The sequence below is a fragment of the Aethalodelphis obliquidens genome, unplaced genomic scaffold (assembly GCF_003676395.1).
Source record: "Aethalodelphis obliquidens isolate GAN/ISIS:26980383/991018 unplaced genomic scaffold, ASM367639v1 scaffold21, whole genome shotgun sequence".
NCBI classification, from domain to species: domain Eukaryota; kingdom Metazoa; phylum Chordata; class Mammalia; order Artiodactyla; family Delphinidae; genus Aethalodelphis; species Aethalodelphis obliquidens.
In genome coordinates, this window is record NW_020837965.1 from 1,831,522 (window position 1) to 1,856,771 (window position 25,250).

The 25,250-nt window shown below is 39.0% G+C and overlaps 1 protein-coding gene across 15 annotated transcripts in view; it reads left to right on the plus strand.

Annotated features, from left to right (window-relative positions):
- The window catches only part of TTLL5 (tubulin tyrosine ligase like 5), a 307,802-nt gene that overhangs the window by 111,112 nt on the left and 171,440 nt on the right, over positions 1-25,250 (plus strand). For 11 of the 15 annotated variants that reach the window (XM_027120075.1, XM_027120080.1, XM_027120079.1 and 8 more), the window contains 7 exons: positions 4,083-4,203; positions 6,882-7,028; positions 8,137-8,240; positions 9,764-9,891; positions 12,386-12,469; positions 13,038-13,439; positions 20,359-20,546. In XM_027120075.1, coding sequence (XP_026975876.1) covers positions 4,083-4,203; positions 6,882-7,028; positions 8,137-8,240; positions 9,764-9,891; positions 12,386-12,469; positions 13,038-13,439; positions 20,359-20,546 — 1,174 coding nt within the window. The remainder of the gene's footprint in view (positions 1-4,082; positions 4,204-6,881; positions 7,029-8,136; positions 8,241-9,763; positions 9,892-12,385; positions 12,470-13,037; positions 13,440-20,358; positions 20,547-25,250) is intronic. The other 4 variants (XM_027120076.1, XM_027120084.1, XM_027120082.1 and 1 more) reach the window with 1 other exon arrangement.

Here is a 25,250-nt window from a genome sequence, read left to right on the forward strand (position 1 = left end):
GCCTTCCCCGATAGGTAGGCTTTCCGGATTTGGGAGGTGACAGCTAAGTATGGGAGTGCTAGTAGAGGGAATAAAGGCACAGAGGGGTGATAGTACAGTCATTCATTCAGTCCCTCGACAAATATTTATTGAGCACTTGATCTATACCAGGAATTGTGCTGGGCTGTATAGTGTTACGGTGGAGACCAAACAGTCGTGGAGCCCACAGTCTAGTGGGGAAGACTGACAGTAAACAAAGAAACAAGGTAATTTCAGGCAGTAAGAAGTGCTGTGTAGACAATAAAATAGGGTGTAGTATTAGAGTGTAATTGGACAGAAAGTTTCTGTAGCTTCTGGTGCTTTGGGCATGGAGAGGTAAGCCTTAAGGTGAGTCCTAAATGATGAGAAGGAGTAAGTCATGTGAATATCAGGGGACAGAATATTCCAGGCAGACCGGCAAGTATAAGGAACCTGAAATTGGAATGAGCTTGGCAAGTTTGAGAAATACAGATTAGTGGTGTGACGTTACATGGAGAAAAGGGTGCAATAAGAAGTGAGACTAAAAAATTGGATGTCATTTGATCATAAAGTGCCATAGAGGAGCCTGGACTTTATTTCCTAGATGGATAATTTTTAAGCAGATGTGTGATATGGTCAGATATGGGGACGTATGTATATGTATAACTGATTCACTTTGTTATAAAGCAGAAACTAGCACACCATTGTAAAGCCATTATACTCCAATAAAGATGTAAAAAAAAAAAAGAAAAGAGAGTAAATTCTGGTTGCATTGTGGGAAAGTGATTGATAAGAGGAGAACTAAGGGTAGAGAGCTGAGTTAGGGACTGTTAAAGTAGTCCAGAGCCAGGAAGATGAAGGTCCTGATCAGAGCAATGGCTATAGGAATGAAGAGAATGGGTTGGAGTTAATGAAATTTGCAAGTTAAAATTGGTAGGGCTTGGTCCCTGTAGATGCAAGAATTCCAAAGAGACTGAATTTTCCAAGTTTGGTAACTTGGTGCTGCCATCAGTCAATATAAGGAGCACAGGAGTTGGTTTCATGATAGAAAGAATGTGTTTTATTTGGGACACGGTGAGGTGGAAGTGCTCTGGGATGAAGATGATCAGTAGATAGGTGAAAATACAGCTTTGAAAGTCAGAGTTGAACAGGACTGTACAACTTCAGAGTAGATGAGCTTGTCCATTTCAGTTTAGTTCAGCAGGCATAGACAGGAGAAAAGGAAGAGAACTGAGGCCTGGGGAAAACCAGTGTTTAATAGTAAAGAGACCAAGAAGTAGCAGTTAGAGTGGTAGCTATAAAACTGGGAGGAGACAGTATAGAAAAGCTACAAGATGAGAGTTTCAAGCTATAGAGTGCCTCTGGCAGCCCAAGTTAGGATGAGACCTGAAAAGAGTCTCCTGCATTTATGACCTGGGGGTGGACTTTGTGGGTAGAAGAGAAATTGTGAGTTGAGCAAATAGGAAAGCAAGTGTGAACTAACTCTTTCAGAGAGTTTGACAATGAATGAAAGACAGGTGAGAACTCATCAGAGAGGGAGCAAGCTAAGAGAAAAACGATTCTGGGATTCTGGAGCTTATTTAGAGATTAGGGGAAGGCTTTGATGGTAAAAGAATTAGAGATACAGAAATGGATATATTGTCCTAAAGGAAGGTAGGAAGAGGCCAATGGAGGGGTGTCTCTTCCTGTAATGAATGCAGTAGTTAGAGGTTAAAGAGGCAGGAAGTGTAGTTATATAAGCATGACGGCCTTTAGTTTCTAAGCTAGAGGTCAGTTCTTATACTGCAAGGATGGAGGGTGATATTGGCATTTAGGGGGTTGGAGGGTAGAGTTAAAGTTTGGAATGGTACGTGGACAATGAGAGTAGTTGCGTTAGTGGAGAGCGGAGAGGGCTCTGTCAGAAGACTTGACTCTGGCTTTTCAGTGTTTGCCAACTGGCAGTGTGACCACAGGCAAGTTAGAGAGCTTCTCTAGGCCTCAGTTTTCTTTTCGTTAGGCCAGGGTATGGGGGTAGACATAGACAGGTTTTTCAAACTGTGCTCTCTAGAGAGGAAGGAGGAGTCCACTGAATTGAAATAGAACATTTGAAAACCACTGGACTATATTCTAATGTCCTTTCCAGCAATAAAATTCTACTTAGATGTTGTAGAAATAAATTAGTTATTCATAAATCTTACGGATCTTACTTTTAAAGAGTAAATTCTTGTAATTGCAGGGTGTGTTAATGTAATAAATCAGTGGTTTTCAAACTGTGTTCCCTGGAGCTGCCCATAATTCTGTGGAGCATCTCAGAGGCTACTGAGGGATCTGGGGGTGTTCCATGGCAAGGATTCAAGGCTCCAGGCCCCAGCCCACTAGTTGTATATTTTTGTATGCTGAGGATCTCCATAGGCTTTTATTTTTGTTAAATAGATTTCTTTGGTGTAAATTATTCTATTATTTTGGTTTGTCAGTTACAGGTTACTAGCTGACCAATGTGTCCAATACCTTAGGGACAACCTCAGGATTAACATCCCACAGATCTCTCGTAAGGTTTTTAGAGATGGAAAACTCAGTTCTTGTTCGTTTGATTTACAACAGTGATTTGCAACAAAAGGTTGATTGAAATCTCAACTTCCAGGCAGTAATTCCCTTATCCAAAAGACCTTCATATTTTAATATTAGGGAAATAGTCAATAAAATTGGGTATTTTGCTACATTTGGAGGTGTCTGAAACATGCCATTTTTAGCTCACTTTATTGCAAGTGAATTTGTTGACCAAAATGGAGAGTCTTTTTTCATTTATTTTGACCTGAAAATAATTAGCTTATGGGAATGGTTGAGGGGAAAGTGTATATGGTCTCCAGAACAAGGATTTTAAGTGTTCTTCTTGATGAAAAACATTTGAAAATATAAACTTCAAAATCATGTTGTGCTCCCATAAACTACTCCTATTAATAACAAAGATGTAGCCTTATATTTCATACTCTGAAGAGCTTGAAAAGCAAATCTACTCCCCAACCTGACTCCTCTCCCTTCCAGCACACACATAGAAGATAGATGTAGACCCTCCTAGGATTTCCAGTTTACTCTGGACAAGTCCTTCGTCCTAACCTTGGGGGAACAGTGAGTAGAAAGCATTCAGTGATTGCATGTGTGAGGATTGTAAACAAAGTTTGTGTTGGGCCCTAATCTTCGCTGATGTAATTTTGGCTAGCATGTCAGAAGGCCAAGCAGCTGAAGTAACTACAGTCTCTCCTGAAAGAAAACAGATCCGCTGCAGTTAGCAGCTGAAGTGAAAGTCATCAGTGTTTCTCTGGTACTCCTGTCTTCTAAATGATAGCTTGATCAGATTTCCTTGTTTCCAACCTAGACCACCAAGCAGAAATCAGCTGGCTTCTTCAGTGATGTTGCTGAGGTGCTTTTTACTATATGTGTGGACTTCTTTTTCCCCCTGAACATCTGGGCTCATCCTAGCCGGTCAGTGCATCTATGCCAAACTCCGTTGGACCTCACTCATTTGTTCTGGGCTCCAGCCACTCCCGTCTTGTAGTTGAGAAAAGCCTGACCTTAAATTTGGTCTCAAAGTTCCTTTGTAGGATTTATCTGTTTCCTGCTTTGGAGGCTTTTGCACACCAGAAATTAGTTGCTATAGCAAAAGCCATCCTTTTGTACTAACTGATAAGTATGTTTTTAAGGGCTTCCAAGGCAGAAAAACCTTTCTGTATCGATACAAAGGTTCTTGTGAAAATTCGGTACTTTTCCTGTCCATTTCCCCGAGAAAGTTGTTTAAAAGTTCCAAAAGATAAGGTATAAGAGTAGGAAACATGATTCTCTATTCTTGCTTGATTTCCCCCCTGCCCCCCACGCCATGATAATAATGAGAAAATAAGTAGGATTCTCCATCTCTGATTCTTTAAATAGAAAAAAAGAAATCTCATGTACTGGGTAGAAGGAATCTTTACTCAGTGACTGTATGATGGGCTTCATTTTTCTTAGCCATCCTAATAGAAGGATCCTCAAAGGCCACTTTGAGAGAGGCAAGCACACATTTGGTAGGTGCACCATTCTGTCTCATAACGGTATGTTGTTTTGGATTTCTGTAGCAAAGTGCAGGCCCGAATAGCATTCTCTGCCTATCTCCAGCATGTTCAAATCCGACTGATGAAAGACAGTGGAGGTCAAACGTTCAGTGCCAGTTGGGCTGCCAAAGAAGATGAACAGATGGTGAGGCTCTTCTTGTTGGAACCTTTTTACTTTCTCTTACTCTCCCTCCCTCCCTCCCTCCCTCCCTCTCTTCCTTCCTTCCTTACTTCCTTACTACCTTACTTCCTTCTTTTCTTTTTTTTCCTATACTAAGATAAAGAACAGTATACTTGTGGTGAAAGAATTATTCCACAGTACAGCTTGCAGATTTCTCTTACTTTTCTGTGAAGTGAATCTTGGATCTGGAGCCATGTTCATCACAGTATGTGTTGAGGGCATTAATTTACTTCATTCAGAAAATGGAAATTGATCGCTTATTAGATGTCAGGCCTGTGCAAAGCCCTAGAAAGGAATAACAATTTGCAGAGTCCTTTCTCAAGCAGCTTCACATTTTATTAATTCTTTGATATAGGCACTGTCATCTCCATTTGCAGATGAAGAAACAAAGACCCAGTGGAAGGGGGTAACTTGCCTGTTGTCCTGTAGCTCATATGCGCTGAAACTGGAACTTAAACTCAGATGTTGCAATTGCACATTATTTGCTCTTGCACTATTTCCATGGGTCATAAGGCATTTATTTTCTGTCCTGGGGGGTCAAGTTAGCTCTTTGAAAATCAACACTTTATCATGGGCCCTCTGAGAATGTACCATCCTCCATTTTAACGTTTTTTTCTTTACTAGTTGTCACTTTATAAAAGTCTTAGATTACTGGAAACAAACTTGTGTAATAATTTTTACTGTATATTGGTCATTCGAACCTGCCTAAAATTTAATATACTAGCAATGTTTTTCTTTTTGGATCAGAATGACAGGGAACTTCAAGCTCTTTGGTAAGGTCAACGCATATAGAAGAAGCCACAGCCCTTCCTTAGGCTTTTTAACCACAGGGATCTGTCACTGAAAAGAGAAGGACCATTAAGTCTGAGAAAGCTGCATCCTTTGTCCAGCTCAGTGGTGATCCTACTGTAATTTTCAGTTCTCCACATATAAGAGGCGTACAATATGCTGGGCTTATTATAAAAGCATGATGGATATCCCAGAAAACAACTTGTGAATTTAAAGTAGCCAATACAACCCAGAGATAAAACCTTGTGTGTTGTGAGTAATTTTTCAACCATCAATGGAAAATGTTAGCTCTGCTCTTTCCAAGTGGAAAATTGAAACTGCCTTTTTGAGAGTCAGTTTGTCTGCTTCACTGTGAAAAAATAATATTTTAATATAACAGCTTAAACCAGCCTATAGTAAAGACAGCAGGGTAGACCTATGAAATCCAACCCTCTGGTTATGAGACTGTTTCTTTATGTTGGAGTAAATTGTCACCAAAGGACAGTGAACCAAAATCAAATTCAAGAAGAAAAAAATAGCTCAGAAGAGAATAACTATTGCAACTGCTGACTTGGGATTCACACAGGATTTCTATGGGGCTTTTTATAAGAATATTTAGGATCATCACTGCAGAACTTAGTATCAGTTGTGTGCATTCCTGTTTGAAAATCTATCTAAACAACAAACCCTAAGGCATTACCTGATGATTGTGGCAGTGATCTTGTTTATGAGGAAGGTAGGTGTAGAATTGCCTTCTCTGATCCAGGTTAGGTTTAGAGCTTCTTTATCACGTAATTCACAGAAGGCACATCGACAGAAGTTCCCCAAATCCATCATCTTCAGGCAATTTTACTGTGTTTGGGGGTTGGGTGCGGGGAACTACTATCTTTAAGGCCCTTGCCCCTGCAAGAATCTCTCTTTGAAGCATTTGTGATGTTATGAATGATCTGATTGGTATCTGTTCAGATTTCAAAATCCTTTGCCCCATCTCAAGTGAGATGTATCCCTGCTACCCCTTAATGACCTTTCACTATGCCCTCTTTGCCAACCCCCAACTCTAAAAGCATCCTTATTCTTGGGGAAGAAAAAATAAATAAAAAGCTATCGCCTTGCAAGCCTGGTAACAGTTCTTTCTTTCCTTTAGTCACTAAACTTTTTAAATCAGTAGTTTCTGCTCTTCACCTGTATTCTTCAGTATCCATTCATTTCTTAACCTCTACTTTCTGTCGCCTTTACTCTGCTGAAAGTGGTTGTGGTCCTTTCCTGCTCCAGCCTCTTGGAAACTGTGACATGGGAGCCTTCCTCCCTTGGCTTGCATGACACTGTTTTCTCCCGTGTTTCTTTCTACATTTCTGATGTTTCTGTCATGGTTTGTTGTGGTTGTTGTTTGTTTTTTTCTGATTCTTCCTCCTCTTTCTGACCTCTGAGTGTCAGTATTTCTGTATTCTTTCTCTCCCTTCTCACCTTTGATGACTTGATCCATGGTTTTAGTTTCCTCTACCTATTACTTTCCCTAAGTATCTCTCTCTGACCACCCTATTGGAAGTGATAGCTGCACTTTGAATTATTATAGTACTATGTATATATGAATTGTACTTTTACAGCTACTACTTTATTACATAGTTATTTGCACACATACTTGATTTTGATTTTCCCACTGCCAGCTTGTTAAAGGAAGAGGATATGTTTGTTTCATTTTGTTCTTGTCTTACTGTGTCCTTGCTATACCTAGTATGTTTGCTCTGGGTCATATTTGTTGAAGTGTATAGTATACCTCTTCTTATCTCTCTATTGTGTAATCCCCTTGTAGCTTGTCTTCTGTTGCTTAAGCACAATGCCTTCTTTTTCTCCCCCAATGACTCTTTAATTTATAGGAGCTAGTGGTTCGTTTTCTCAAGCGAGCATCAAGTAACCTCCAGCACTCACTGAGGATGGTATTACCCAGTCGGAGACTGGCACTTCTGGAGCGCAGAAGAATCCTGGCCCACCACCTGGGTGAATTTATCATTGTGTACAACAAGGTAGGTGGTTCATCTGTTAGTCTTGTGCTTTGGATCGCCATGCACTGTCAGAAACAGGCTAGAAGCCTCTGTCCAGCTGAGCGGAGAGGTTCTTCTTCCCTTTTAGCATTATCACGTGCTTTGTGGGACGTTATGGGGAGCAGGACGTCACTCCCTAACCAGCTGGTCTGAAAAGCTACTTTTGACTACTTGTGAAGGCCCAGGGGCCGTAGTTCAGTCTCATCCAAAGGCACATTCCTTTTGAGTGCTGTTGCACCTGAGATGAATCCTGGGCTATGTGAATTTGCATTGTCGTTATTGTGCCTGGAGACAGTGGTGAATTGACTATTTGAGAGCAAATTTGAACTGTGGATTTAATACAGCGACACAGTCTTCCTTCCTGAGTGAGTTACACTTTGTTCTCTAGAACATTTTAGATAGTGACTTCATTTTACAACCAAGCCCAGAAAATAGACTATTTAGTGAGAATAGTCTGCAAAGCACCTTTTATCCAAGGGTCTTAGAATGCTTTAGAAATGTCATTTTGGGGTGGGGGGAGCGGGGAGCATGGTCATTTTTCAGAAAGGAAAGCTGAGGTCTGGAAATTTAAATAGCTTTTGTGAAATGTGTGGAATGGTCGGTACAGTATCAACACACCAAATCCATAGCTACATAGCTACTCCAGCTCTGTTGAGAATTTTGGGACAACTTACATAAGTGAAGAATTTACTCAATTTGGATGCTACTATAGGAGTATCTTCCAAGACCTATCTTTCCTCTCCCTAACTGTAACAAAATACAGTGTCTCTGTTGTCATTCTATTAAAGCTTCAAGTGTGACCACAGACATTACCAAGCTCTTTTTTCACTGGGCTACCTGAGTAAAAAGTAAAAACATGATAAAAATTTATATTTATTATGCAACTCTTACTTGGAAACTCTAAAATGTTTCATGAAATAATGACAGAAAATAATATATCAGATTTATAGGTGGCAAAAGTACATGGAGGAATTAAATGTCTTTACTATAAAGACAAATTAACCCAAGGGTAATGAAACCAGACGATGAAGTATGCATTTATCAGGAGTCAGTTTTATCTTGTTTTTCTGTGGGGTTGGGGACTGGATAGGAAACAGAACAAATGGCTGGAAAGAAATCGAAGAAGAAACTTGAGGAAGAAGAGGAAGATGGGGTGAATACGGAAAACTTTCAGGAGTTCATCAGACAAGCAAGGTAGAAGACATTCTTAATAAAAAGTATCTTATTCTGCCTTCCACACTGCCCCATTGATTCCCAGTAGCCCCTTGTTTCTAACATATGGATGTGAGTAAAATCACTCTTAGAAGGAGAAGAAGGGTTTCATAGGCTTGATCTCTCTATATCTCAGCCAATTATTGGCTGTTGTCATGGTTTTAGTTATCAAAACACTGCTGCTGGGCATCTGGGCTGTATTTCTAGACAGCTTCAAAGTATACACCACTCTAAGGGCTGCGGGAGCACTTCGGAAAGCTGAAGTTAGAGGTGTCTAGTGTTTACTGGATCTGAATTTAGCCCTGACCTACTGATGCAGTGGAGATGACTACATTTTGCCTACGTTGAGTGGCTTGAGGAATGGGCAGTTTCTCAGCACTGTAAGCGTTACGCCTAATGTATATAAAAGAAAACAAGTCCTTCATGCTTAAGGTTAGCTTTTAGGGGTTGAAAAATCTCAGCATTCAGCTCTCTATCTTGATCCAATTAGCCAGGCCATTCTTTGCTACTTTGGAGACCTTGGGGTTTACTCTGAGATCCATAGGAGCAGTTTCCAGGGTTGTCATTACAGTGTATTCTGAAGATAGGATACAGGTTCTTTGTAATATTGCAGGAATATTTTGCTTATTTGAAGGCCACTTATCTGGAACATAGCCAGGCTCCAGGAAAAAAATGCAAAAGGCCGTTGAGGAGCTGCTACAGATTTTACAAAATCCATCATAGTATGTTTACTGGAAGAATTCTATGGGCCCTCATCTGTTTCCTTACACTTTCCATTTTGTGGGTGTTCGTAAAAAGTGCATATCATTTCAATATTTGAAGTGACCTAGAGACCATCTGGTTCAGTTTCCACTGTATAGATGGTTAGGGAAATCTTCCTTGGTTACGCTGGTGAGTTTCCGTATTTATGACAAAGTGGCTTCTTTAGTGAATATACTCCAATTATCTGGAAGTGGGGTGGACAAACTGCCAAGGACCAGATAATAAATGTTTCAGACTTTGTGAGCTACATGTGGTCTTTATAGCATACTCTTCTTTAAAAATATGAAAACCGTTCTTAGCTGGGAGCCATACAAAAACAGCCTGCTGGTCAGGGTTGGCCCACTGTCTGTAGTTGGTTGACCCCTGATTTAGAACATGGCTGTCCAATAGAACTTTCTGTGTTGTAGCTACTGAGTACTTGAAATGTGGCTAGTGTAACCAAGGAACTGAATCTTTAATTTTAATTCATTTAAATCTAAATAGTCACATATGACTAGTGGCTACTATATTGGACAGTGCAGATGTAGAATATTCACTGTGGAATGAATAAAACCTTGTCATGCTTTAAATTTTTCAGACTGCTTCATTTATATTTCTTTTTTACCATCTATTAATAGGGAGTTTCCAGCTTGTGCTTTTCACTTTCCCCTTCTTCAGCTTACTCCATTTTCATAATAAAATCTGGTAGAAAGATTTTCCAGAACACCTTCCCATTCTAACCATACTTTCTCTCCCCATTTCAGTGAGGCTGAACTGGAGGAGGTGTTGACTTTTTATACGCAAAAAAACAAGTCTGCAAGTGTCTTCCTGGGGACTCACTCAAAAAGTTCTAAAAACAACAATAGTTTTTCTGATAGCGGGGCAAAGGGTGGTAAGTATATTGGTTAATTAATGAAAAATAAGAAGAACAAGTGAAAAAATGAGATGTGCAAAGGGGAACCAAAAATAATATGTTGCCTAAGCACTAATAGACTCCAAGGTGGTAAAATTTTGCAGTGTGTGGGTAGGGGATGAGGAGGCCTTATATTTTTGTCCTAAAAGCACAAGAGGGACGTGGTCTAATTTTTTTTTTCATGAAAATTAACATCAGAGAGCTGTTTTCAAGACAAGCTAATAATACCTAACAGTTAGTGAGCGCTCATATTACTGTCTACTGGACATGATCTTATTTTTTTACTTCCAAAAACCAGATGGAGTAGGTGCTATTATAAAACTTCTCTACAGATGAGGAAACAGAGCTGAAAGAGACAGAGTAACTTGCCCAAGGGTGCCCTGCACCATACAGTGGAACAGGAATCTGAACTTTAGTCTACCTGACTCAAAGCTTGTGCTCTTAGTCTCTGTTCTTCTGCCTCTCCTAATGATTATTTCTCACTCCTGTTAAATTTTTTGGTTCCTCCAGCTCATCACCATTTGCATTTGGGGTAGGAGAATTCTTTGTCGTGTGGGACTATTCCATACCTGGTGGAATGTCTAATATCCATAGTCCCAAGCCCTAAATGTCACCATCTTCCTTCAGTCATTGTGATAACCCAATGTTCCCACGCATTTCAAAAATTTCTCACTGCTGGGGAACTCCATGATTGGGGATTTGGAATTGATGTGGACCAAACTATCTAGTTCATGTCATATGATCAAAAAATAGCAGCAATACTCAGTTATAAACAAAGCTTGTGCTTCAAGTGTAAGATTCATTTAAAATCTAGATGGAAGCATAAGACATAGATAATATACTAATTTTGTAGTATGCTAACCCCTAGATTCAAAGATGTAGATTTCTTTGCTACTCTTAAGGCTATCATAGTCTAATGTGGAAAGAGCTGGGGATATCGGTCATTTAAAATGTAGAGTGAGTTTTCCCAAGGAAACGGTGTTACTGTTTTAATAACTGATTAGCTTCAGAGGTTAGTCTACAAAAGCCTATTTAGCTCACTGTACACTTAAAATATTGTATTAGTAGAAATACTTCTGAGTCCAGCCCTCTTCTTTGAGCTTTCCTAACGTATCTAAGTTCTAAAGCTAGTTTGTTTATCCGTTCATTCATTCCTTCTACATATTTTTAATGAACACCTATCATGTGTCAGACATGGTGATAGTTGCTAGAGATACAGGGACCAGGACTGTCACAATTCTTGACTTTATAATATTTATTGTCTGCTGGATGAACTTGGGTGAGTAAATACAGGAAGAAGGTTGGTAGGATCTCTGAAAAGACCCTCTAACAGTGTTGGGAAAGGGAGGCTGAGGAGTTTTTGTAATGAGGTTGGGGTAGGGAGAAGTGTGCTAGGCAGGTGAAGTCCTAGCTTGGCATTCAGGTAGTATCTTCTCCCCTGGTAGTAATGGAGAAGCCCTAACAGCACCTGTTTGTACAGATGCGTCCTCGGAAATTCTGGGCTTCATGTGTTAAGGGCTACCTTTACATAATAATGTCTATACCTAGCAATACCAATCAAGAATAACTAGAGGGGCAGTAGGAAGGCCTCAATCAAGGGAACAACAGTATGACATTTGGTAGTATCTGGACTTGTTAAAAACATGAGCAAACAAATGTGTGACAGTATTACCTGTGCTGGTGGTGGTGGACAGAAGAGAATTCATATGTCCTTATTCTTTCATTCTGAAAGATGATCTGTAAAATGGCCTGTCTTAATTTTTTGTATGAACCTGGCCCTTGAGAAAGATTTTTGGAATATTTCTCTAAGTATATGATTAGCTCTGGCTGTTCTGTTTCAAAATTCTGTAGTAGAAAAAAAAACTAATTTATTACAGTGGAAATTTATTTTATTAGAGTGATTTTGTTATTGAATATACTGATCAGTCAATCTAATAAGCAAACTCACTCAGCTTATTCAAGTAAAACCGAGGAGAGTAAGATACAGAGCTGTTGTGGTAAACAGGTATCTTGCCAACAAATACTGGGGCTGTTCTTTCTATCTCTTGGCGGTTGCCTGGTCCATATATATTACGACTTCTTCGCTCCACTGTGTACCACCGACCAGTTTGGTCTCTTAGCTCCCCAAGTCTGAATTCTTGACAGAGGCATCTTACTGCCCTTACTCATTTTCTTTCCCAGGCATGTTCTAGCTTGTTGGCAGTCCATGGATGGCTGCCCTGGGTTTTGGTATCTTTTCCTGATTCAGTCAGCTGGAGCTGGGGTTAGGGCTAGTTGGGAATCATTTGGTTGGTGTCCCACTCAACAGGGCTGTGAGCGTGGCCATCCTTGGAAAAGTGTGGTGAGAAATGCAATGGTTCCTAGCATTGATTACTAGTTGTGTTATATTTTGGAAACAAAATTATGTGTAGAGCAATGCTGTAGCGTTTGATTAGTAACAGAGCCTAAGCTCAGTATTTATTTCTTATTTCAGATCACCCTGAAACGATGGAAGAAGTGAAAATAAAGCAGCCCAAGCAGCAACAAGCAACAGAAATTCACTCTGATAAATTATCTCGTGAGTGACTTCAAACCTACATAGATTTGCTGCTCTCTGATAAATCTCTAAATGAAAAAATGTCATCAGATATTAAATGATTTTCGGGCATGTGACATTACTCCAAAAAGCTCCTTTTCTTTGTTTTTCCTTTTCCCTTAGAATTTCCTTTTGTCTACTCATAGCCTATTGTCCTTCCAAGGAATTTCTCACTTTCTTAATGTTTAAAATTCTGAGCACTTTTTTTTCTAGAACGGTGAAAATCAGAGGGAGAGGAGTTAGCTGTCATTACCAGAAACTTTGTCCTGAGGCCCTAACGTTTGTAAAGCACCTGCTCTGGTTGATGGAGGTAGTCCCAACACCAGCTTTCAGAAGGGACTAAAAATAAACTGTTTCCATTGCCACATTGTCTCAGTGGGCAGTATTCATTAGGTTCATGATGAATCTCCCTAAAGTTTGTATTTTTCATTATGTCTGTTCCATGCTAAGATTATTTTGATGTTTAAAAATGTTTGCTTCATGTTTACATACAGAATTTACATTAATTTTTCCTAAAATGATCTGTTTTTGTTTGGTTTTGTTTTAACAGGTTTTACCACTTCAGCAGAAAAAGAGGCTAAATTAGTCTATACCAGTTCTTCCTCTACTTCTTTCTCTGGTCCTGCTGCTACTCCTCTGCAGAAAATTCCCAACACCCATTTGTCATCTGTTATTGCCACCTCTGACCTCTCACCAGGGCCAGGCCACCATTCTTCTTTATCTCAGATTCCTCCAGCAATCCCCAGCATGGCTCACCAGCCAGCAATTCTACTGAGCACAGTCCCTGGCAGTGCTTCTCCCTCCATCCATCCTGGGACACAGAACATACTGAGCCCCGCCGGCCTGCCGCACTGTCGATCAGGCAGTTACACCATTGGCCCCTTTTCCTCTTTCCAAAGTGCTGCGCACATCTATAGCCAGAAACTGTCTCGTCCCTCTTCAGCAAAGGCAGGTGAGTGAGAGAATGAAAGGCACTCCACAATGTCAGCTTCTCCCCAGCCCCAGTTAAAAAAGAATGCCATCTCTTCCCGTTGGCTTTTCTTTTGAAAGGTAAAGGGACACAGGGTGCATAGTTCTGATGTGACTAAGGAAGAGTCTTGCATTTGCTCCAGTGGCACTCGTTCACTGGTAAGAAAATGAAACAACTTCTTTTAGGTGCTGGGGGTAAAGAAATGAGTAAGACAAGGCTTCTATTTACTGGGAGCTTACAGCATAGTCAAGAGATAATTGTGATATTTGTCTTTTTACTGTTGAGTTGTAAGTGTTCTTTATATATTCTGGGTACAAGTCCCTTGCAAGATGCATGATTTAGAAGTATTTTCTCTCATTCTGTTGAGTATGTTTTTCCTAAGAATTTTATAGTTTAGGTCTTTTATCCATTTTGATATAATTTTTGTATATGGTGTGGCATAAAGGTCTTAACATCTCTTTTTTTTGCATGTAGTTATTCAGTTGTCCCAGCACCTTTTGTTGAAAGACTGTTATTTTCCTGTTGAATTGTCTTGGCACTCTTGTCAAAAATCATTTAATCTTAAGTGTAAGGGTTTACTTCTGGAGTCTCAATTCTATTCCACTGATCTGTATATCTGCCCTTATGCGAGTACCACATTGTCTTCATTACTATAGCATTGTAGTAAGTTTTGAAATCACCAAGCGTGATTCTTCCATCTTTGTTCTTCTTTTTCATATTGTTTAGGCTATTCTGGATCCCTTGCATTTTCGTATGAACCTTAGGATCAGCTTGTCAATTTTTGCAAAAATAGGCAGATGGGATTTTGATAGGGATTGTGTTGAATTTGTAGATTAGCGAGTATCTTAACATTGGCCAGATTTTTAAACACCTGAGTAATATCCACGTTAAGGTGAGTTACAGTTAAGCTATGTTTTATAAGTAGCCAATCTATATGTCTTAATCATTGTCTGATTTCAAATGAAATGGATATAGTAATATGGAGCTTGAATCAGAGATATGAAAGGGTCTACTTTAATAAGTCATCATATGAATATGTACGTATATATGTATTAGTGCTAATTCTGAGTGATTATTCTTATGATTTAATCTTCTAAAATCAATAATAATTATGCTCTGGTTTAAATTTTTTCTCCCATGTGAGAGAAATTCAGTAAGGTCAGTGTCTCCAGTACCTTGTGGCTGTCATCAGAACCTCTTTTTTAAACCTTCCTTTTTTTCATACCTATCGCAGAGGAGGATAAGGAACGGAAGAAGCTAGTCAGTTCAAAAATATTTCCTAATTTCCGTTGTGATTTCTTTCTTGACCCATGGATTGTTTATAAGTATATTGTTTAATCTTCACATAGTTGGCATTCTCTATTTTTTGTGATTGCTTTTTAGCTTATTTCCACTGTGGTCAAAGAACATATTCTGAATGGCTTAAACAGTAGTAGACAACAATATATAGTTGGCAACAATATACTTTACAACAATAATATCCCATAAGTGATTGGAGTCAAATTTTTCTGTGGTCATTGAATAGTTTGGGGATGAGATTAAGATGTCATTTATTTATTTATTTATTTATTTTTTCGGTACGCGGGCCTCTCACTCTTGTGGCCTCTCCCCCTGCGGAGCACAGGCTCCGGACGCGCAGGCCCAGCGGCCATGGCTCACGGGCGCAGCCGCTCTGTGGCATGTGGGATCCTCCCAGACCGGGACACGAACCCGTGTCCCCTGCATCGGCAGGCGGACTCCCAACCACTGCGCCACCAGGGAAGCCCAAGATGTTATTTTGAATTTAGACTTTTTCAAGATAAATATACAGTATCAAGTTTCAAAGGTCACCACTGAAAAAATTAAAATATGGAAATTTAAACATGTGGGAAGAAGAAAAATGGATCGGGTCGGGGGAAACACCCACAAACATAGAAGCACACAAGTGCAAAGCTTAGAAAATGCAAGAAATGGAAGCTTGAAAGATGGTAAACCAAGTCCTAATATATCAAGAATCAAATAAATATAAATGGGCTGAACTTGTTAGAAGCGTGTCAGATTGAATTTTTTAAAAATCTAACTGTATGTTGTTTACCAACGAAAGATATATAAAGATAAGGACGTAGAATGGATGAAAGTAAAAGGATGAAGAAAGAAATACCATGTAAATACCAACCAGAATAAAGGTGGTGCTAATATATGCTAACTTAATTTAGTATATATTAGCTTATATTAGGCTTTAAGAGAGAAAGTTTTCCTAACAGATACAGAGAGTAATTACATAAAACAGAAAGTTTAGTTCAGCAGAAAGATAAAACAGTTCTAAGTGCAGCTAACAAAATAACCTCCAAATAAATAAAACAAAAATTGATACAACTAATGAGGAATCTACAAATCTACTGTCTTAGTGGGAGATTTCCACATATTTCTGTCCAATACTAGTAGATACACAGATTTTGTAAATCAGCAAAGATAAAGACAATTTGAACAAGATGATAACTTTATCTATTGCTCGTTCATAATACTCTGTACCCAATAATTAGAGAAAACACCTTCTCAAGCACACATGATACGTTTATAATAAACAGTCATGTCCTACATCATAAGACAACAGATTTCAGAGTTGGTATCATATGCAGCCACATTCTCTGTCCACACTGCAATTAAATTGAATGTCAACAGCAACGATACATAACAAATCCTTATATATTTAAAAATTTAAAAGAGTTCAGAGAAGAGATCATAATGGAAATAAATGTAAAACTATTAGAATTGAAAGACAGTGAAAAAACTTCATGTTCAGATGTGTGGAGAGCAATGAAAAACAGTATTTGGAGGGAAATTTACTGCCTTAAATACTTATATTTGAAAAGGAGAAAGGCTAAAAATTAATGTGCTAAATATCTATTTCAGATGTTATAAAAACAGCAATATTACAAATCTAAATAAAGGAGAAAGAGAGATAAGAGTAAAGATAAAAATCAAAGACAAGAGTAAAAATTACAGAATTCAAAAATAAGGTACCGTAGAGAAAATATCGGAGCCACAATTTCTTTGAAGAGCCTAAGAAGGTGGACAAACCTCTGGTGAGACCGATCAGGAAAAGAGAGAAGATATGGATAAATAATGTAAGGAATGAAAAGCAGACAGAAAATACAAATTTAGCATAGGTGACAAAAATATTAGAATACTGTTAACCACTTTATTCCAATAAAATTGAAAACCTATGCAAAGTGGATAATGCCTACAAAAGTAAGTAAAATTGGTTCAAGAAGATGAAGAGGGACTTCCCTGGTGGTCCAGTGGTTAAGACTCTGCGTTCCCAATGCAGGGGGTCCGGGTTCGATCCCTGGTCAGGGAACTAGATCCCTCATGCATGCCGCAACTAAGATCCTGCATGCTGCAACTAAAAAGATCCTGCACACAGCAACGAAGATCCCGCATGCCCCGACTAAGACCTGGCTCAGCCAAATAAATAATAAATAAATAAAATTTTTTTTAAGAAAAGAAAAAATTTATTAAAAAAAAAAAGATGAAGAAAGCCTGAATGGTCCTATAACTATTAAAATAAGTTATACAGTAGTTAAAAAATCTCACAAAGAAAACTTGAGGCCCAGATGGTTTTATAGATAAGTTTTGACAATCTTTCAAGGGAAGGATAATTCCAATCTTAAACTCTTCTAGAGCATGGAAAAAGAGACAACAGTAATAACTCTGTGTGGCTAGTTTAATCTTGATAACAAAACCAATTAAGGACAGTATTAGAGAGGGAAATTATAGATCAGCTTCATTTATGAACACCAATGCAAAAATTCTAATCAAAATATGAGCCAGCCACATCTAGCAATATATGAGAGAGATTAGATCCCATGAACAAGTTTATCCAAGGAATACAGAAGGGGGTTAACAGAAAATCTATAAAGGTCATTTGTCACATCAGCAGATTGAAGGAGAAAAACTGTATTTATCCTCTTAGTAGATGCAGAAAAAGAATTTGGTAAAATTCTGTACTCGTTCATGATAATAACTCTCAGTATACTAGGAAGAGAAGGAAACCCTCTTTATTGAAAATGGGTGTCTGCCAAAATCTCACAAGAGATATCAGTGTAAATGGGGAAATGTCGAAAGCATTCCTTCTAAGGTTAAGAGCAAGAAGAGGATGCCCACTGACATTTCTTCTACTCAGTGTTTTACTGGAGGTCAAGAGCCAGTATAATAAAACAAGAAAAAGAAATTAAAAGCATAAGGATCAAAAGGGAGGAAATAAAATTTATTTATTTGCAGATAATACATTATCTACATAGAAAACTGAAAATAAGCTACAGATACACTTGTGGCATTAAGTGCATTCACATTGTTGTACAACCACATCACCAAGAGAACAACATGCATAAAAATGATAAGCTATCTAGGGATAAATTTAGGAAAGACTTTTATAAGGAAATTTTATAAGACTTCGTTTAGAGACAGAGGAAACCTAAATAAATGAATAAATAGGATGTGCATGGATAGGAAGACTTAATATCATAAATGTTTCAGTTCTCATCAAATTGATCTCTGGATTCAATACAAGTTCCAACCAAAATCTCAAGTTTTGTTGTTGTACTTGACAAGCCAATTCTAAAATGATAATGGATAGGCAAAAGACCAAGGATAGTGAGAACTCACTGAAGAAGAGAAAAGGGTGGAGGAGTATCTTATTAAGAATATAAAGATGGGCTTCCCTGGTGGCGCAGTGGTTGAGAGTCCGCCTGCCGATGCAGGGGACACGGGTTTGTGCCCCGGTCCGGGAAGATCCCACGTGCTGCGGAGCGGCTGGGCCCGTGAGCCATGGCCGCTGAGCCAGTGCCTCCGGAGCCTGTGCTCCGCAACGGGAGAGGCCACAGCAGTGAGAGGCCCAAGTACCGGAAAAAAAAAAAAAAAAAAAAAAAAAAGAATATAAAGATATGATCATTAAGAAAATATAGTATCTGAAAAGGTACAAAGTGACCAGTGGAGCAGAATAGAAAGTTGGAAGCAATCATACAGATAGATGAAAGTTTGATATATGACAGATGGCATTGCAGATAGTGGAAAAGGATGCATTTCTCAATAAATGGTGCTGGGATAATTGGTTATCCATACAGGAAGAAAAGTGAAATTAGATCTCAGCCTCATACTATCCATGTAATCAATTTCAGGTGCAAAACTTTAAACTTCTAGAATAGAATAAGGGAGACCATCTTTAACACCTTATTGTAGGAAACAAAAGTAAAAACATAAGCAAGATTCCTTCAGTAAGAAAAAGACAACCCAATAGTGGTATCAGAAAAGAGGTAACATGTGCTCAACATCATTATTAATCAGATGAATATAAATGAAGAATGCAGTGAGATTTTACACCCTCTTAAAAGAGGGAAGAATTAGGATACTTGACAGTACTAAGTGTTGGAGGGGACGTGGGTCAGCAGGAGTGCTTATATTTTGTGGCAATGTATCACATACATTTGAAAATTCACATACATTTGAAAATTGTTTTTATCACATAAATTTGAAAGTTCACATAAATTTGAAAATTGTTGTTATCACATGCATTTGAAAATTCACATACTCTGTGACTCAACTCCTAGCTGTATACACAAGAGAAGTTCTTCCACATGTGCACCAGGACATGTATGCAAGAGTGTTCACAACTGCACTGTTTATAATAGAGATAAGCTTGAAATAGCCAAAATAGCCATTAATGAGGGAATAGAAAAATAAGTTGTAATGTATTTCCAAAACGGAATACCAAGCAGCAGATAAAGTTAATCAATTTCAGCTATACTTAGAAAGGATAAATCTCAGAAGTATGGTATTGAGCAACAGAAGCAAGTCCCAGGAAATTACTACAATAGATACCATTTTTATAGAGCTCAAAAACAAACGAAATTAACTGTATTTTGTTTAAGTATGCAAACACACACAGAAACAAAGAATAAAACTATGTTTAAAAAAAAAGAAGGGGGTGAATGATAAGGGAAGATTAAGGATGAGGAGGAACACATGGGTTGATAATGTGACTCTTGAGTTGGGTAGTCAGTTCATTATAATATGTTTTATAACTTCTACATCAATTGTAAATAGTATTTGGTATGTGTCAAATAACATAATAAACATGAAAAAATATAGATTTTTTAAAAAGTAGTGTCACCAAATTGTATATACAGAATGATCGTGGTTATATAAGCATTAATAAGACAGAAAGGAAACACATTAAAGTGTTTCCAGTTTTCTGGGTTTTTAATATTTTTTCAATGGGTTGTGTGACTTTTCTCATAGAAAAAATATTAACCTTGATTTTATATTAAGTAATTTCATTGTGCCAGAATTTTAGTGCTCGGAAATAATGGAATTCTGTGATATTATAGTTGAAAGAAGAAAATTGAAGTCTGAAAGGAAAATCAATTGAAATTTTATAATATAGGATTATTGCTGTTTTTCCAAATATACTGTTTTGCTTTTGTCCTTCTTTCCTTTTTGAGCTCTGTAAGGAGGACTGTGCATGATTTGACAGTGTGTGCCGTAAACTACTGACAAGTACAGTCACATAACAAGGAAAACAAGACCTATAATGAGTTTCAAGGCTACACATTTTTCATTCATTGATTCTAGGATCAATTATTCCCCACTACATATGATGAAAATTCTTCTTTTGTGAAGGATTCATAGTATGCAAAAACACAGTAATAAATGCAGGTAACAATTTGGTGGTAGGAAGAGTTTCTAGAGTATGGTAAGGATTTAGTTTTACTTTTGTGAGCATCTGAGGATGGTTTACTGCTCCTTATGTTGTCAGAGATCCCTAGGAGTCAGTAAATATCTGTTGGCTGAGATTTTGCTGTCATCATCCTAAGTTTTTCAGGGCTTTTTTCCTAAGTGGATGAAAACTTTTCTTTTTTAGCAGGTTCATGCCATCCAAACAAGCAGCATTCAGGAGTAGCCAAAACACAGAAGGAGGGAGAAGATGGTTCCTCATACAGCAGACGGTACAACCCAAGTACGGTTACGGCTGAACTTCAGCGGCTAGCTGAGAAGCAGGCAGCAAGGCAGTATTCTCCATCCACTCACGTCAGTGTCCTCACCCAGCAGGTATGGATAGTTCGGGGTGCCAGAGAGTTCTTTGGATCACTGGATAGGGTTAACTACAGGGTACTCTGTCCTTCCCTGTCTTTACTAATGCCCATATGCTGTTGCTTGTTGAATGAATATTAGTTGGTTTCAAGCTAAAGAATAAAAGCATTCCTTCAGCTTTAAAGAAAGGGTTTCTGTCACAGGTATTGCAAACTTAAGTGTGCTGCTAGCTGTGATGTACTTACTTCATGGATAAATAGACTTGAATGTTCAGCTGTAAATGCACTTTTAAAGGACCTTTAAAAATAACTTATTTCTCTGGTAAAATTTTCCAGTGAGTTCTAGTCTTATAAATCTTTTTACCAGAATGCCATAACATTACCTTTTACTTTTTTTTACTTTTTTTTTTTTTTTTTTTTTACTGCCTTTCATCTCATGATGTCAGGATCTTTTCTGGGCACTGATTAATGAATTTCAACACACCCTCATCCAACACATATCATCCTCACATTTCACAGATGGGGGAAACTGGGGCTGAAATGAGTGATGTCAAGGTCACCCGGCAAGCTTGATGGATACCAGGATTTTGACTTTGTTGTATATATACTGACAAGCTTACAACACAGTGAAGTTAGATGAAACTTTTAAGAACTTTGGGATTCTTTTTGCCCTTCTTGATGATTATCCCCATGGTATTTAACTGGAAGTAGAAGCCATGTTTTTTTCCCTTTCCTTAATGCAAACGGCATCAAAGTCCTCCAAAGGAATTATTCTGATTTAACTCCACAGTTATATTTTGCTGTATCTTTGTGGTGTCATGTCCCTTAACTAGTGGCAACTCTCTAGTGATAATTGAGTCTAGGAAAAAGTGAAGCTGTAGATTACTTCAAGTGCATGTTAAAAGTAGGCAACATACTGCTCCCTGGTGGTGCCCTACTTTTCTGTGTAAAATTCTGGACCACAATTCAAAGTAAGCCTTAGCTTTACTTCAGCCTCATCCCAGAGCGTGAGGTTGTAATTAATTTTCTTTTTCAAATCCCTGATAGTTTGAAGGGAGTAGATAAGGAAGCCTAATGTGAATTAGGAAGTGAAGAATCTTACACGGCAGTGTTGAGACTTGAAGGGAGTTAATAGTTAGGTTTTTGTGACAGAATGGTGGGAAAAGGAAACGGAATATCATGGCCATGGTAGAATGGGAAGGAAGTGTGAAATGTGAAGTGGCTATGAGGAAGGGAGAGGGCCAATGATCTGCTACACTTTTTTCAGTGGGTCACTGACTAGAGTATATGTTCCAATTTTTAACGAGCAGCTAGAAGCACCAAGACATTAAGAAATTTTCTTTGCAATTATAGTAAAAAATATAGCCAGTGTTAGTGTTTACCTATTTTCACCTCCTATCATTTGGTAGACAGCAAAGCTTGCCAAAATGAGGGGATCCTGATCCTTTGGGAATCCAAGGTGATTGTATCCTTATTGGAAAGTCATTCCCCTTCAGTCTGTCTCATCTAAGAAGAATTTCAGTGCCAGTGAATTAAAATTCCATCAGACTTCTCTTCATAGAGATCTGAACTCGCCATTAGATGTCAGTCTTAACTTTTAGAGCTTTGGTAATAAATAGGGTGGTTAATCCTTGGTGCAATACTGAGGGAGGGACTGTAGTATGTAATAAGCAGGGTGCAGTAGTGGGAAAAGGGCTGGATTAGCCATATAAAGACCTGCTTTCTTCTACCACTTACTAGCTGTGTGATCGTGGGCAATTCACTCAACTTCCGTTAACCTCAGGGTCTCTATTTGTTGATGAGGAAAATACAACAGGGTCATGAGGATAGTATGCAGAAACCTTCTGTAAAGTCTGAATGCCATATATTGATACTTGGAAAAGATTGCTATTTCAACCGTAAAAGGCTTTTAATAATAAATGGTTTCTAATTTGATTTGAAATCAGTTTTTGGATAAAATACTGTGTTACCGAAATGAATGTTGTTATTGAAAAGCTCAAGTATGTGTTATTTGTGTTATTTCCCCTTGGAGAAAGTAGTTCCTTAATTTGGAATTTGGGAAATTCTTCTATTGTTCTTTTTCTGGTAAATAATAACATGTTATAATGGCTTAATAAGGGCCCTGGGACGTCTGTTTACTGGGCATTTCCTTTTACTCCTAGCTGTGTTTGAAAGAAAGTGCCTTGGTTCCTTACTCACTGAGGCAAGTGGTAAGGTGTCTGTAGTCCTGGTGAGAGGCAGGCATCCAGACAGAACGTGCTGAAAGCTCTGCTCTCCTCTCTGGGCTTGGAGTGTGAAACCTTCAACTCAGCTCCACCAGAAATAACTCTGTGTCCAGTGTCACTTTAAATGTTTTTTATTTCCTCTTACCTGTGATTATTTCCTTATTTTCAACTCCTATTTTGAGTTTTCTTTTTTTCCACATATCCAATAGGGTTAATGAAGATTTTCTTTCCCCCTTCCCTTTTTTTGATAGGATATATTTATTCATTCTGTTGTTTTATTGTTTGTTAATTGGTTATCTTCTTGTTTTATCTTTGCTAACTTCCTTCCTTCTGTTTTCTCTAGCTTTATTTTGTTATTTCCTCCCAGTTTCTTGAGTTGGGTACTTCATTTATTTTCACTTATGTCTTGTTTTTTATTATATTTAAAGCTATGGATTTTCCTCTGAGTATTGCTTTCATTATATGCCATAAACCCTGATATATCTTTACATTGCTTTTCTGGGCAAGGTGTGAAGAGACCTTCCACTAAATAAGGTATGCTGATTTTAAATTATTTGTGCTATTTTGGAAGATGAGTATAAAAACCCTGAAATTTGGGACTTCCCTGGTGACCCAGCAGTTGGGACTCTGTGCTTCCACCACAGGGGGCGTGGGTTTGATCCCTGGTCGCGGGGAACTAAGATCCCGTATGCCGCACAGTGTGGCCAAAAAAAAATGAAATTTGAGGGAATTTCTGAAAAATCACTTTACTTTGTCTATGATTTCAACTACTTGCTCATGAAAGCTTTTAGTGGCATTCTCCATAGAACTTTTTATTCAAATGTATCCTTTTAATTTGTTCATTCAAAAACATTTTATTACGCTCTTGAGAGTGTTCCAGGCCTTGGTACTAAGCCACAGGGATGATATAAGACATAGACCTCTGGGGCTTCCCTGGTGGCACAGTGGTTGAGAGTCTGCCTGCCAATGCAGGGGACACGGGTTCGAGCCCTGGTCTGGGAAGATCCCACATGCCGCGGAGCAACTGGGCCCGTGAGCCACAATTACTGAGCCTGCGCGTCGGGAGCCTGTGCTCCGCAACAAGAGAGGCCGCGACAGTGAGAGGCCCGCGTACCGCGGTGAAGAGTGGCCCCCGCTTGCCACAGCTAGAAAAAGCCGTCACACAGAAACGAAGACCCAACACAACCATAAATAAATTAATTAATTTAAAAAAAAAAAAGACAGACCTCAGCGTGAAATAACTCACAATCTGGTAAGGGTGACAGCCACATAAACATATGATAGTACTAGCATGGCATCTGCAGAGGTGTTTCTAGGGAATAACAAAACCATCAAAGGGCATCTAACCCCGCCTTGGGTGGGAGTGGGAAGGCCAAAGCAGCCTTCTTGAAAGAGATTACACCTACACCGAATCCTAAGGGTAGGCTGGTGGGTGGCAGAAGAAGGGTAGGGCAGGCTCCAAAATAAGCTAGCATGTGTGTATGTGGGGAAACAGAAAGCTGGTGGTTAGTGGTGTTGGAGGATAGGGAGCAGCTGGGATGGAAGCTGGAGGAGAAGACAAGGGCTGATTCAAGGAGAGCTTTGAATGCCCTGTGAAGGAACTCGCTCTTTATCTAATAGATGACCAGGAGCCACAGAGACAAATGGGCCTTGCCTTTTAGCTGCATCGCTTAGGTAGCTGGGAGGAGGACGGATTGCAGGATGAAGCAATGCCATCCCCTTTTCCTCCCTGCTCTCTGTTGAAGATGCTGAGGAGCAGTGAATTAGCCGGAAGAAAAGAAGCAAAGTACTCTGACAACCCCAAAATTTGATAATAAAGCTTGAAGTTCCCTGAATTTCCATTAGAGGCTAGATTCTTATGTACTTGTATGGCTAAAAACAGAACCTCATTTATCTTGCAATTACTTTTACTCTTTCTGCTACGATTTAACTTTATTTATAGGCTAGAACATATGAGAATATTGAAATTTCCCTGCCACACGAAGTGGCCACCGTGGCCACTTTGGAAGTGTTTGCATATGCTGGAAATAGAGAGACACGTGTTCTTAACATATGATTATTCAACAAATACCTAACAAATCTGAGCAGAGAGCAGGTCAAATTTAGTTCTTTCCCTTGGCACGTGAGAAGCTGGTTATCTCTGGGGACTGGAATCCTTTGGAAATCATACATCCCTGAAAGCAGGGTTTTCTAGAAGCGTCTTTCTCTTGTGGGGGAGAGTGCTATGGTAGCTGAGGTGGGCTGGCGTAGAGCTTGAGTGTGAGGTCTCACTATCTCTGCCTCATCCAGTGCCGGGAGAGGTGTGCTTTAAAACTGTAGCCCTCTGCACGCACAGAAGTAGCCCTTTGTGGTCACTGCTGTCAGCGAACAGGAGAATGTGGCGAAGTAACCCAGCTCTGCGGTGAGGAGAGGGAGAGGAGAGGGAGCCCTGGCCTGTCTGTGCGGGCCAGTGTGAGATTGCAGGACCCAGCTATCATTAGGAGCAGCGCCAGCTCTTC